The sequence below is a fragment of the Tyto alba genome, unplaced genomic scaffold, assembly GCF_018691265.1.
Source record: "Tyto alba isolate M040663 unplaced genomic scaffold, T.alba_DEE_v4.0 Super-Scaffold_20000042, whole genome shotgun sequence".
In the NCBI taxonomy this organism is placed as follows: Eukaryota; Metazoa; Chordata; class Aves; order Strigiformes; family Tytonidae; genus Tyto; species Tyto alba.
The window spans coordinates 12,833,168-12,845,694 of record NW_024881293.1 but is presented as its reverse complement, the minus strand read 5'-3'; the positions used below and the strand labels follow the sequence as shown (position 1 = coordinate 12,845,694).

The following is a 12,527-nucleotide window of genomic DNA, read 5'->3' as shown; positions in this document are numbered from 1 at the left end:
AGCTTTGCAGAGGGTGCAGAGACCAGGTAGACAAGGGGTTGATGTAGGGAGGCTGATGAACAGAACTTAGAAGAAAAATCAGTTTTTCCTTTCTATTCTTCAATGATAAAATAAAGCAAGTGTCAAAAATCAACACATTGATTAATGTAAGGTTGATGGAAGGGGTCTGTGCTGTGTTGCATGGCTGATCTGTAGAATTCAGTGCTACAAATTATCTCTGAGTCCAGGAGATTATGAAGAGTCAAAAATCATTACTATTCATGTAACTGCCTGGAGCTACTCATGTACATGAGACACGATTATAAACCAGATTATTTTTTTTTTTCCTTTCTCCTGTGCCATCAGGGTTGTTGCTGTTTGATATTTGTTTGGCTCCCCACCTGCTCCATCTATCATGTGGAGTAACAACATTTTGAAGGTGATGTAATTCCCTGGGTTCACAGCTCACCTGATGTTTGATCACTGTTCTGTGCTGACTTGCTGATTTCTTTTTTTTTTTTTTTTTTCCTTTTCTGTAAGCCTGAGCCAAAATGCTGCTGGTGGTGTCAGCGTAGCAGAGAGAGATGCTTTGTGCTGGTACAGCCCGTCTGTAAAGGGGAGGGAAAAAATACCTGATCCAGAATGCTTCTGCTGTCCTCCAAACCCCTGTGTCCTCGCCAGCCCCTGCTCAGCTCCTTTGTGACTTAACGTGGATGAAGTGGGACGCTCAGTCCAGACTGAGCCTACCTGGGAGTAGGAGCCACTGTTAGCACAGACCTACTGCAGCCTGTGGGTTAGCTTAGTGTAGCTCAGCTGGACCAAGGTTTTTTCCATGGCTCCTGTTGGCAGTGAGAAGACCGTGAAGATTTCTGCTTTCACTGCCACCCCGTCGTGCTGTAGGTTGCGGCAGCAGAGGAGGTCTGAGCTGCTTCCTCTTGCTGGGCTCTTCCCCTCAAGGCAGACACGGGGTCCTCAGCAGAGGATCAAGGAGACTCGTGTCTGCTGTGGCCAGGAGCTTCCAACGGGACCTTTGCTTTCTGCCGCCGTCCGCTTTGGGTAAGGCTGTTTTCTTCACTGCGAGGTATTTTTTTTTTTTGCTCCTTGCCCGTCCAGAGCCCACCCGGGGCCAGGCTGAGCAGGAAAGCGGGGAGGAGACCTGCTCCTTCTGAAGCCACTGCCCCACAGAAGGGAAACACAGCCAGGTCAGCAGCAGCGGAGGTCACGGAAGGTTTGAAACCCCAGGGCAGGCGTCAGCCCTGCGCCCGCCCCCGTGCCACGGTCCACGCTGAACTAGCAGGAAGCTGATGCCTGGGGCACTGCAGCTATTTGGCCCAAAAACTCTCCAAACGAGCTTGTTTCTTTACAACCACATGTTTGGCTTGTAAAGGTGGCCTATTTTTAGAAGGAGCAGAAGCACAGCAGAGGGAGAGCAACCTGGTACCTGGCTGTGGGCGCCAGCGAAAAGGCTTTTGCGGTCGCTGCGTTACGCAGAGCAACCGCTTCGTTCGTTGCCCGCTCCTACCAACAAAGAGGGTTGCAGCCAGGCCTTTCAGACAATCTTCCTTTAATACAAAGTCAATATATCTACATACACAGTGGTATGAAAACCACTTACTGTTTCAGTTTGAAATAACAGTGTGAAAGCAACAGCACTTTGCTCTCATACAAAGAAAAAAACCTCCCCCCTCCCCCCAACTCGTCCAGTAAGATTTTGCTGCAACATACTTAGAAATTTGGGCAACTTTCACACAAATAAGTAAAATCTCGAAGAAGCCTTTTGTTTCTTTTCTTTTTTTTTTCTTTGTTTTTTTTTTTTGTTTTTTTTTTTTTTCAGTTAAAGACAGGAAATAGATTGTTGTGGGGTTTTCTGGGTAGCACTTGATGGCCATGATTACCCCTTCTAGAAAAATAAAAAAAGGAAAAGTCACAGGCAAGCAGTGTTCAGGGCAGTGCGTCTTTTCCAAGACTTGCTGTCCTCTGTGCACTTCTGCAAGAAAACTCTGTCAGTCACGTACACTTGCAAGAGCATTGTATCTACAACCCAGCGCACAGACAGACTTGGGCTGTTACCTACACTACACCTTTGATGGTAAAAAACCCGTGTGCACGCTGACGTGTGCCGTGGCTCCGACATCGCCCTCCTCCTGCCTTCAGTCAGCGTGAGACACCGGTTTTGTTTAACCTCCCAGCTCAGCCCTGGCCCCGTGAAGAGCGGGCGCCGGGGCTGAAGGGGAGCGGGTTGGCACTGCTGCCGTGTCGAGGCCTGCCTGCTAGTCTCACACCCTCCCAGAGACATGTGATATGTCTGCGATTGAAAACAAAAGAACCCAAAAAAAAAAAAGCCAGAAAGGACATTTTGTTCTTACATGAGCAAGTTAAACCTTTTAAATGGTAGAAAAGCAATATGTAGAAGTAGCAATTTGCACTGCATTTTTATATATCACAGCCATTACACGTAACATTTCTACAGTGAAAAAATAGACTGTCTTTGAACATAATATGAACAAATAAGCAAATTTTTCTTTTAAATTCATTGACTGATATTCTTTGTCTTTTTTTTTAAAAAAAAAGGAAAAAATACACTATTTAAAAAAAAGGTAATGTCACTTGTTACAGTTACATCGATACTTTAAAGAAAGCCACTCACAGGATATGCCATTGAATGCATCTCACTTGATCTCTCCCAGTTATTTATACAGCTAGGGCACGGTCGCAGCTGTGCCGGTGAGCGTGGGGTGACGTGGTACCGGGACAGTCCTGCGAGTCTCTGCATCGCTCCCGGGGAGCCGCGGTGCTCAGAGGTGAGGGGCTGGCAGCAAGCAGCAGTTGGCTATTGGAAAGAAATTTCTCAAGGGCGCTTCTTGGGCTCCTCTCGGAGAGATGCTCCCGGCCCTCTGCGGCAGGACCGGGCCGGGGCGGCACCGCTGCCCGCAGCAGCAGCAGCAGCAGCGGGGTTGTGTGAATGTGCAAAGAGAATGGGAAAGGGGCTGCCTTGCGTGACGGGGTGTCCCAGCCCTGCTGGCCTCAACGCCTTTGTGTCAGCTGCATGTGCCGAGACGGGGGGGACAGAACCAGCCCAGGGGAGCTGCCAGCTCTGCCTGTCCCACCGGTGTGCAAGGGGAGGGGGCCACACCACACAGCCAGGCCGGGGGGTCGTATCTCTCTTTCTCTATAATTTTAAATATTCTAAAAAATAAATTTTGGAATTAGAAGAAATGAGGAATGTTCCAAGTATTCAAAATGTGAGCTATAAAACCTCTTGCGTGGCAGGGGCATTCAGTGAATGCTGTTTGCAAGGTGCCTGTAAGCCCGGAATCATCCTGATGTTGATACTGAGGTTATTAAGACTCCAGCTAGAAGAACTCCTGACCCTAAGTTTGCCTAAGTGTTGAGATTTAGTTCCTTTCCTTATCTTTTACAGAACACCTTCAATTCTGCAAGTGACTTCCTTTAAAGACTGCCAACTATATTAGTAAATAAACTGAACTCTAATGATGTAACCAAAGTCGGTTTCCTTCCCTTCTCCAGCAGTAACGTTTCGCAAGGTGTGTTTTAGCTTTTGGATCTGTTCCATGATGTCCATACGTTGTCCACAGCGAACACCACTTGAGGTAACAAGAGCAGTTCACCACTTAAAGCAGTCCTTCAGCAATCTCCTGAGCTGCCTCTTCACGGTCCAGGTTACAACATGGAGTTCCTGAAGGGGTGTTCCTTTCAATCCTTCCCCCTGCTCCCCAATGCATTGTCCAGATGAAAAGGTACTTCTTCTGATTCAGTTTTGTAAGTTCAAGCGCTCCTCCTGGGTCAAAAGAGGCCTTCCAGGACTTAAGTGGTTGGTAAAGTCTGCACAACGGATGGCTTTTTATGTTGCATAGTGATCAAAACTTCCCAGATACTCCAGAGCTGCCTGGTAACAGAACTGGTATTCATCCTGCAAAGAGTAAAAGAGAGCCAGCTTCAGAGGTTTGAAAAATCTCTTCAGGATGGCTGCCCTGCTTCCCAGTTAGCCCATACTTGGGCAGGAACCACGCGCAGACTCTTTTATTCTCAAAGAACTGCAAACTACTGGGAAAGGAAATCCCTTCCCTTTATTATCTGTGCACCTCTCAGAGAGCAATCATCCCACCACTAACCCTTCCTGCCCTGCAGCCCACGTCTGGGCTGTTTAGGGGCAGGTGAGACCCGCTTACCTCAGAGGCGGGGTGAGATAAGAATCAGGGCTGGCAGACTAGGGTGAAATCTTTAAGAGACTTTGTAACAATAGGATTGGATTTTAGTTTTTTTTTTTTTCATTACTTAGGTAAAAGCAGCAGTGCGGCCTGGGCTTGCTGAGTAATCCTGAGGTAAGGTTTTGCTGGTGGTTAGAAAGGCCAAAAGCACGCTCCACCCAGCCAGGGCAGCCGAGGGTTTGGCTGCAGCCGTGGCGCTTTGCAACTCAGCCCCCGAAACTGCGCCCGGGGACGGGTTCCCCACTCCCCCCCTTACCTCTGTTTGCACCATAGCAGGTCGTTGTGTTCGCAGCATCTTTACTGTCTGGAAAATATCTACAACCCCCTCATAACGCATTCTTTCCAGGACGATACTCAATGTGATAAACACTCCAGTCCTGCCCACGCCAGCACTGCAGGAATGGGAGAAAAAAAGGAAACTGTATGTTACCATGTTCTAATGCTTCTCTAAATGCTGAGGTTACGGTAGGGTTGAGCTGTGTCTTAAGAACACGTTGGAACTGGAGAGACTCAGTCAGTCCTCCAGGAGGTAGGAAGTAGTAAAGCTGTCAGAGTGTGTGACCCAAACAAATCTTTGAGAACGTGAAATAGAAAAAAGTCAAAAGCTTTGGGTAGTGGTAAGCAGCATTCGGTGTGAAAATTGTTACTGATATGTAACACTGGGCTTTTAAAATTAAATAATTTGAAGAATGCATTATCCTCTCTCTGCCTTGGGGTAGGGAGGTACAATTCTTGCCACCAGCAAACACAACCCCCCAACGTTAGAGGTGCAGATCTGGGCTAAGACTGGTAAAAAGTACTTTTAATTCTGCAGGTCAAATATTGATTAACACTGGGGTTCCCATCTCCTTCAGAGTATCAGCATTTCATACCTCCCCTCTGGATATAAAGGGTCAAAGGCCTTGTGGGCAGAGCCCAGGACTGAAGGGAGGTGAGTTTGGTTGGCAGAAGCAACAGTGTTTGGCACCGAGCCTCCAGCCACCCCCAAGAAATGTGCTGGCAAAGCTCAGGTGGGAAAGGAGGGAGAGAGCTAGCTGTAGGATTTTAATTCCTTCAGCTCTTTTGCATTCTCAGATGAATTAGATGCTTCCAGTTGCACATGCGTACCTGCAGTGGACAGAGATGGGGCCATCCTGGCCAAACTGTTCCTTGGTCTTATGTACCTGTCCAATGAAATCGATAAAACCTTCTCCTGATTTTGGCACGCCTTGTTCTGGCCAGTCAGTGAACTGGAACTGACGAACAGTTCGTGACTGACCGTCCTGGGGGAGAAAACAGTAATATTTAAAACATTCTGTAGTTGTGGTAGTGAATACAAAAGGCAAAAGCCCCCATTTTGTTGCTAGTTCATTAAGGGGCACAAAAAGTTGGGCCAACTTTGTGTTATAATCAAGTGGACGTTATATATATAATCTAGATATACAATGATGAAGCTGCTCGTGTTGCAGTTGAGTTTTCTGGAGTTGTCTTGTCAGCACAGCTCTATACTCCTGGCAGGTGTGCTGAAAGCCCTGACCACTGCAGAGACTGCACAGATGGAGTCTTCACCAAAGGAACATTCAAGGTGAGGTTATGGCCTCTCTATCAATCTTGAGAAAGAGCTGCCACAGTGTCAGAATTACAGCTGACAGGAAGATAAATCTTGTTCTAGCAGGACTGATGAGGCATCTTCCTTCTCAACCTTGCAAACAGAATTACCTGGTTCTACAATACTGGCAACCTCAAAAGTAGAGGACTCTGAGAGCGAGGGTTACATTTGCTAAACAAATTTCAGAAGGTACTGAAATGTTCCTTTGGAGGAAAAATCTGACATTGAATCCAAGATTCTTTGAGTGAATGTGCCCCTTAAAGCCAGAGGAGAAGCGTACATTTTCTGTAGGCTGCAGAGTATCCTTTGCAAGTCTGTGTTTATTAGCTAGTTGGGGAGATATGAGTTTCTGCTTTTCAAGTAAAACCAAAAGCTTAGTACATCTCTGACATAATGACTCCCTACTGTGATCACTGAGCAGAGGTTAGAAAACTACTTTCAATTTGTAAGAAGATATATTCAAGTACAATCTGTGTTTGTGGGCCCTGTTCCTCATTACAGCTAAGCTCTCCCCCACTGATGATAATCCCAGACTTTCACAGAGGAAGCGTTCACACCTCAGCTTTTCTTCTGGCAGCCAAAACATGACAAAGTCCCTTTTTTTAGGTAAGCTGCCTCCCCTAGAGTGTGGGTTTGACCCACTCCAGCCCTCCCTCAGCTCTAACCCTCACAAGCGTGGACGGCGTGCCATGCAGCACTTACCCTGGCATCAGTGACCTTGAACTCTCGCAGGATGTACTGAGGCATGTTGTATTCAGCCATGGGATCTACTACAAAGTACTGGTACCGGGCAGAGCGCTCCGCTGGCCAGTACTGATGGCACTTTTCCTGCCAAGGGGAAGGGAAGGTTGCTGTTAGCCCCGGTGCTGCAGGCCTCCCCGCCACGCTTCGTCCAGCGCACACTTACCCGACCCATCTCGCGAAGCTTCGTCAACATCACGACAATGGTGGAGTTGTTCTCCCACAGCATCCGCCAGAAATCTTCAGTGGTCTCTGCCAGCGGCCCTTGAGTAGCAATGTATGCCTTCTGTTGCCTGAAAGGGAGCCCAAACCCAAGGGGTGGGGGGGTCAGGAATTGCCGGGGAAGAACTAGAGCAGTGCAAGGTCTAAAGAGGTGGGAGGCGTCTTTGGTGCTAATGGTAAAAGAAAAAAAGCCAATTGTGAAGCTTTCTCTAAATACCATTGTCAAGGGGTAAATCTAGATGGCTCTAGCATGATGCTCTGTATGGAAGAAGGTATAACGTGCTGCGTGCCTGATTCCTGGAACCAGCATCCACATTTTCTGGGCCTGAGTAGCACCAAGAATTTAACTGCCCGGCCCAGCGATGCCCTAACGCTGGTGCCAGAGCCAGGGCCAGGGCCAGGACTGCCCCAGGCTCCCGGAGGTGAGGAAATGTGGACGTGGGGTTGGTTTGTTGCCCTGGTTAGGGCTCAGCTTTAGCTGCCTGGGCTCCAAGCACACCCGTGGAGGGCTGCTGCTCCCAGGGCTGGAGCGCACGGCACGTACTGCCTGTGGGAAGCTGTCAGAATTGCAACGTCCCCAAATCACAGAAGTAATAAAAAGGCTAATCTGTTTTTAGAAACCTCCCAATGGCAAAATCCACCCTCACTGCCACTCTATGTTTAGGACCTGCAGCTGGAGTAGGGTTTGGTTTGCTTTAAGGGATAAGTAATTTTAAGACCATGGAGAATAAAGCTCACCAGAGGGCTGAATGTGAGTCTGCGTGTGGGCTGCTGGCCATCCGCAAGAAGGAATTTGCCTCCAGCATTGCACCACTGCGTGCAGGTAGAGCTAGGTGGTGGGACAGAACGACAGACTACCCCTGCTAGGACTCAGCCCAGCCACTAGTGCTTCTGCAGCCTCAGACTCGCACAGAAAAGCCCCTGACCGCGGAGGTGCCGCTCACCTGTAGCCATCGATGAAGCTGGCGTTGATGTAGTCCGACCCTTCCACTCCCCTGATGGGCTGAAGGCAGACCCGTGTCGTCTCGTATGGCATGATGTTGACGAGGCGATTCTTGAATTTGTTGCATGGGAGGTTGGCACTGATGAACCTGGAGGTGTGGGCTTTGGAGTTGGCGAGTCGCTGAAGGCGAAAGCAGAGGCATAACCGTTTGTTCAGCTTTTGTTTTTTTTTTTGCCTGAGCCCTGTGCCAGCCCACTTAACTTGCTCTCCCTCTTCCACCACGTTGTTCTGCCTGGGTTGCCCTCCTTTTATTTCGTAGGGGTGATGGGACAGCACAGGCTCTGAGACTAAGCAAAACTTTCAGATGAAAAAAAAAAAAAAATGTTTAAAAACCCAATCTAAGAAGGGAGCAAATTCGATCTAGATTTGAAATGACCAGACAAGCCTCCTGCAGCGGCAGGTAGGTCTCCCCTGGGAATTGTGGTAGCATAAGTCAGAAAAGCAATTACTTCTCTAACATGGAACCAAAACGTTCCCATCAGCCTTACAGAGGCTCCCTGGCTGCTACGCACGAGTGCCAAACAAGGCTCCTGTGAGGAATACAGAGCTTTCCCCAGTGACTACTGTCCCCATTCACGCATCTACCTTACCTTGAACTCCAGCTCCATGCCCGTCACGTGCTCTCCAACTTCAATCTGTGCCAGTTTCTGGATGTAGGTGTAGAGATTCCTAGCTGGCACCTCTGTGTTGCCGCAAGCAACAGCCTCGAGCAAGGCATCGTGTATAAAGCTGTACTGGTCTTCTGTCTGTACCATGTAGTTGCGCTGTGACCTCATGAGGGTGACGTGCCCATAAATGTCCACTGTCTTCTCGTGTTTTATCCTCTCTAGCATGGCGTCGATCACAATGAAGCAGCCTGTCCGTCCAACGCCCGCACTGGAAAGAAAAGGGAAAAAACGAAGTGATGGGACTACTCTGCTACTGAAGAAAGATATTCCAGAAGGCCACCCAGGAGTGAGGATCTTCCCACTGCCACAAACAGGAGCCAACACCGGGTAGAACCAGATGCACAAGGCAGAGAGTGAACAACCAACACACTCAGTGACTGGGAAGGAGCCTCGGCCTTGTGAACACCGCTACTGCTGGCCTGAGGCAAAGGAAATCTTGGCAAACCGGCCAAATGTGTGGGTCCAGCCGTTTCATTAATTTTGTCGTATTAAAGGAACTTGCCTACTGGAACCGGTGCTGGGGAGCGCTACTGCCCACTCACCTCAGTGCGTTGCTCTTGACAGAGTTTAAAAATACTCTGTTGGAGGGTTTGCACGGTTGTACAGCATGCAGTGGGGGACAGTGGGGACACCGACGTCACGGCTGCTCCGAGTCACTCTAGTGCACGAGCACAGTGCTGCACTGGGGCTGGTGAAACCTGCACTGGAACCTAAAAAGCTGTTTACCCGAAGCCCACCTGGGCCAGTGCTGCCCCAAGAGCAGGGAGAGGCTGCTGGAGCCCGCGGACGCCGAGGTCCCCTCCCCTCCTGTGCCGGTCTGCACGCACAACTCCGGCTTAGCCCCAAAGCCTTTGCAACGTGCAGAGGTTTGCTTTGTTCAGCACAGCAGAGTAAAAACTTCCCAAGTCAAGTTTGGTCTTATGTCACCTGAGGACAGGATGGAAGATGAAAAGTTGCCTCTGGTGACGTCCCTACTGCCCCTCTGTACTGGCCTGCCCCGCTTCTCCTGCCTCTTCATCTGTGACATCCCCAGGGCGGGAGCTCTCCTGGCAGACACACAACTGTGACAATTCTAGGTGGGGGGCTCTAGGCTTGAACAAAAGGCTGGCACAATCTAAGGGCTTAAAAAGCCCATTTAATCACTCAGATCTTGCAGCAGCTGAGAAACTACTGATGTTGTAATGAGTAACATGAGTCACCTCTTTTCCTAGATGTTTTTGTGCATCAAGGTAACATCAAACTTGTGTGTAATGGCATTTGTGACTCAGCAGGGCTCTGTGGGTCTATGCATTGGCTGCCTCTAATAAAGGGTTTCCTTTTACTGTTCCAGTGCAGTCCCTTTTTTCATAAAGCCCCCTTGATCTCTGTTAATTAGACTGCCTAACACCTGAACCAAGCAGGTGACTGAAGCTTTGGCAAGAATTTAGCAGCTGATCTGGGAGCCAGTTCCTGCACATTGTAAGCTGACAGCTCTCTTTATTCATTTTCTGAGAGGTGCACGATAATTGCCATCTGCAAGGTTAGTGATAAGTTGCCCACTTACAAAGACTGTTTAAATGGCATCCTCTAGGAGAGGCAGGATTAGCTTCCCCCAGCAGCCTGTAAAATTCAGATGTCTTTCCTCAGTGCCGAGTAACCTGCAGGCTCCTCCACACCCTCCTGAGGAACACAGGGATTTATCTAAGTTGAGGCTGCAAGCGTTCCTCATTGGGTTGTAAATTGAATTAGGGAACACTACCGGCCCATAGGGGCCTTCAGTTTGTCATTATCAGAATGGCTGCAGCGCTCAAAACCCCCTCTTTCAATCACTGTCAGCTCTCCCTTTGACAGCAGAGGCAGCTCTGCCTCCCAAACACTCGATGCAGCACCAACCAGGAAGCTGCCTAGGCCACACTCCATCTTCCTCCTTTCCCACTGTGACAAGAAACAACCTCTGCACACAGGAGCAGACACCAGTACAGCACGGGGCGCTTCCCGTTGCTGACAAGATCTGAGCGATTTGGTGCAAACTAAACCACTTGTCATCTCAGGAAATTCTGTGCTCAATGAAAACCCCAAGTATTCTCCCTCAGATGCTGCCTGGGAATCCATTTTAGAGGACAGCTCTTGCCTGCTGGGTACTCGCTAGGAGACTGTACACATCTCCAAAGAGCAAATCAGCATCTTTCTGCCTCCCTTGCAGATGGCCCCGTGCGAGAGTTGGACAAAGGAAATCGGTACCTGCAGTGCACCACAATGGGACCAGCATCAGGGGGGTTGCAGGTTTTCACCCGTCTCAGAAAAGCCAGGAACGGGGTGGGGTACTCGGGTACACCGTGGTCAGGCCACGCTGTGAACTGGAACTGGCGGACTTCCCGCTTCTCGCTGGAGCCATTCTGCAAAGACAAAAAAGCTCCAAGAGTAACGTGAGGTACCAGCACATCGCCGTACCGGGCCTGTGTGGCGCACGGAGGGTGCCGTAGCCTGTCTCTGGGGAAAAAAACAGGAGCAAGAGCAAGGTTACCTTATGAAGGGAGAACGTTCGAACGCAGAACGTGGCCAATTCAATGGTATCGAGTAAAGTCACTTGGATCATTCCATAGGTGTCTGTACCTCGGCCCGGCCAGTACTGGTCACACTTTATCTGGAAGGCAGGAGGCACAGCTCAGTGCTGGAACAAACCCTGCGCTGCGGGGGAAGCTCACCGCAGAACTGCCCTGATGTCGTTACAGGCGAAGCTGCCCAGGTGGCAAAGGGGAGGGAAGGTGCAAGAGTCTTTGCAGAGCACCAGGATAGGGACAGACCCGGCATGAAAAGCTCCTACTGACTAAGCAGAGGCTTTGATGCACCACATCAATCATGTAGACAATAGACTGGAATGATCCTGAAGATTAGAGTGAATGTACTGGGGCTTGTTAAACAAGAGAACTGAATGTGAAACGTGCCACATGATTAACTCCGAGACAGACCTACAAAGCATGCGATGGGATCGAGCATCCTCTTCCCCTGGAGTTGCAAAGGAGGCTGCAGCTTTCCAGGGTGAATGGTTTGTTTTTTTAAAATAAATGAATCACTGAACTTTCAGGGTGCTGGCAAAGCAGGCAAAAATCCCCCACTGACATAAACGTGGGCTGCAGATCAAAGGGATTAGCTGTTCCCCAACCCTACCCTCCAATCCCCCAGGATTATGACTAACTAGTCATCCCTTATGCATCTTACCCGTGATTTCTCCTCCAGCTTAGTCATCATAACAATAGTAGCTGAACGCTGCTCCCACACCATCCTCCAAAAGTCTCCAAAGGTCTCTGGCAGAGGCCCCTGCGTGGCAATGTAGGCATTCTGCTTCCGGTAGCCATCAATGTAGTTGGCATTAATGTAATCGCTGCCCACAATTCCTGTATTAAATCAGCAAAAGCAAGTCAGTGAATTGCGCAGGACTTTATACAGTCAGAAGCACAGGGAGATCTTTGCAGGAATGTTGTTACAGATAATTCCCCTGCAAAAACACCAGAGCCTTCATGGCTTGGTGGGTTAGAATCACAGCTCTTTGTGTGTAACAGCAAATTTTTCCCAGTTGAAGCTCCTGCCTCGAAGGTCTGCATTGCAGGGAGACAAATAACTTTTTGCAAAAGATATTAAAGAGACTTAGTATCAAGCCTTGAAATCATGGTCTTCTTACTGGTGTTGCTAATAGGAGCAAAAGTCTTGGCCTAGGGCTCTTGCTTCACAGGTCTCAAACAGGACAAGGCCAAGTCTTTGTCCCAGAACACCCAGAGTCTGGGCAGTAAATGCACCTGGCTGACGCACTGCGCAGTCCCCAGTCTAATCCCAGGCAGCGAGCTACAGCTGGACAAAGCAAGGAATAAAACCAGGCTTGATTCAGCCAATAAAGACCTTGAAATTACAGGCTTTGACTTGCTTTAAATTGTCCGCTGTCATTTTTAGGAGTGGGGTTTTTTTTTCTATTCGCATGAGTTACAGGCTATTGAGTTACAGCTGCTTGCCTGTGTCCTTGCTTGAGGGGTTTGATACGAGTGGCAGGAGGTACTGCCAGAGTGAAGAGGGTGATGGGGACATGGCAGGAAAAAACTGCTCTGAAGTTAAAATGGACACTGGCA

At 49.1% G+C, this 12,527-nt stretch overlaps 1 protein-coding gene across 30 annotated transcripts in view; it reads right to left on the bottom strand.

Annotated features, from left to right (window-relative positions):
- Positions 1-1,526: 1,526 nt before the first annotated feature.
- PTPRS (protein tyrosine phosphatase receptor type S) overlaps positions 1,527-12,527 on the bottom strand; it is a 163,345-nt gene continuing 152,344 nt past the window's right edge. For all 30 annotated transcript variants that reach the window (XM_032994662.2, XM_042794896.1, XM_042794895.1 and 27 more), the window contains 10 exons: positions 11,629-11,804; positions 10,934-11,053; positions 10,651-10,805; positions 8,353-8,638; positions 7,704-7,882; positions 6,704-6,830; positions 6,499-6,624; positions 5,316-5,470; positions 4,465-4,600; positions 1,527-3,910 (listed from right to left, as the gene is read on the bottom strand). In XM_032994662.2, coding sequence (XP_032850553.1) covers positions 3,842-3,910; positions 4,465-4,600; positions 5,316-5,470; positions 6,499-6,624; positions 6,704-6,830; positions 7,704-7,882; positions 8,353-8,638; positions 10,651-10,805; positions 10,934-11,053; positions 11,629-11,804 — 1,529 coding nt within the window. In that variant the 3' untranslated portion in view covers positions 1,527-3,841. The remainder of the gene's footprint in view (positions 3,911-4,464; positions 4,601-5,315; positions 5,471-6,498; positions 6,625-6,703; positions 6,831-7,703; positions 7,883-8,352; positions 8,639-10,650; positions 10,806-10,933; positions 11,054-11,628; positions 11,805-12,527) is intronic.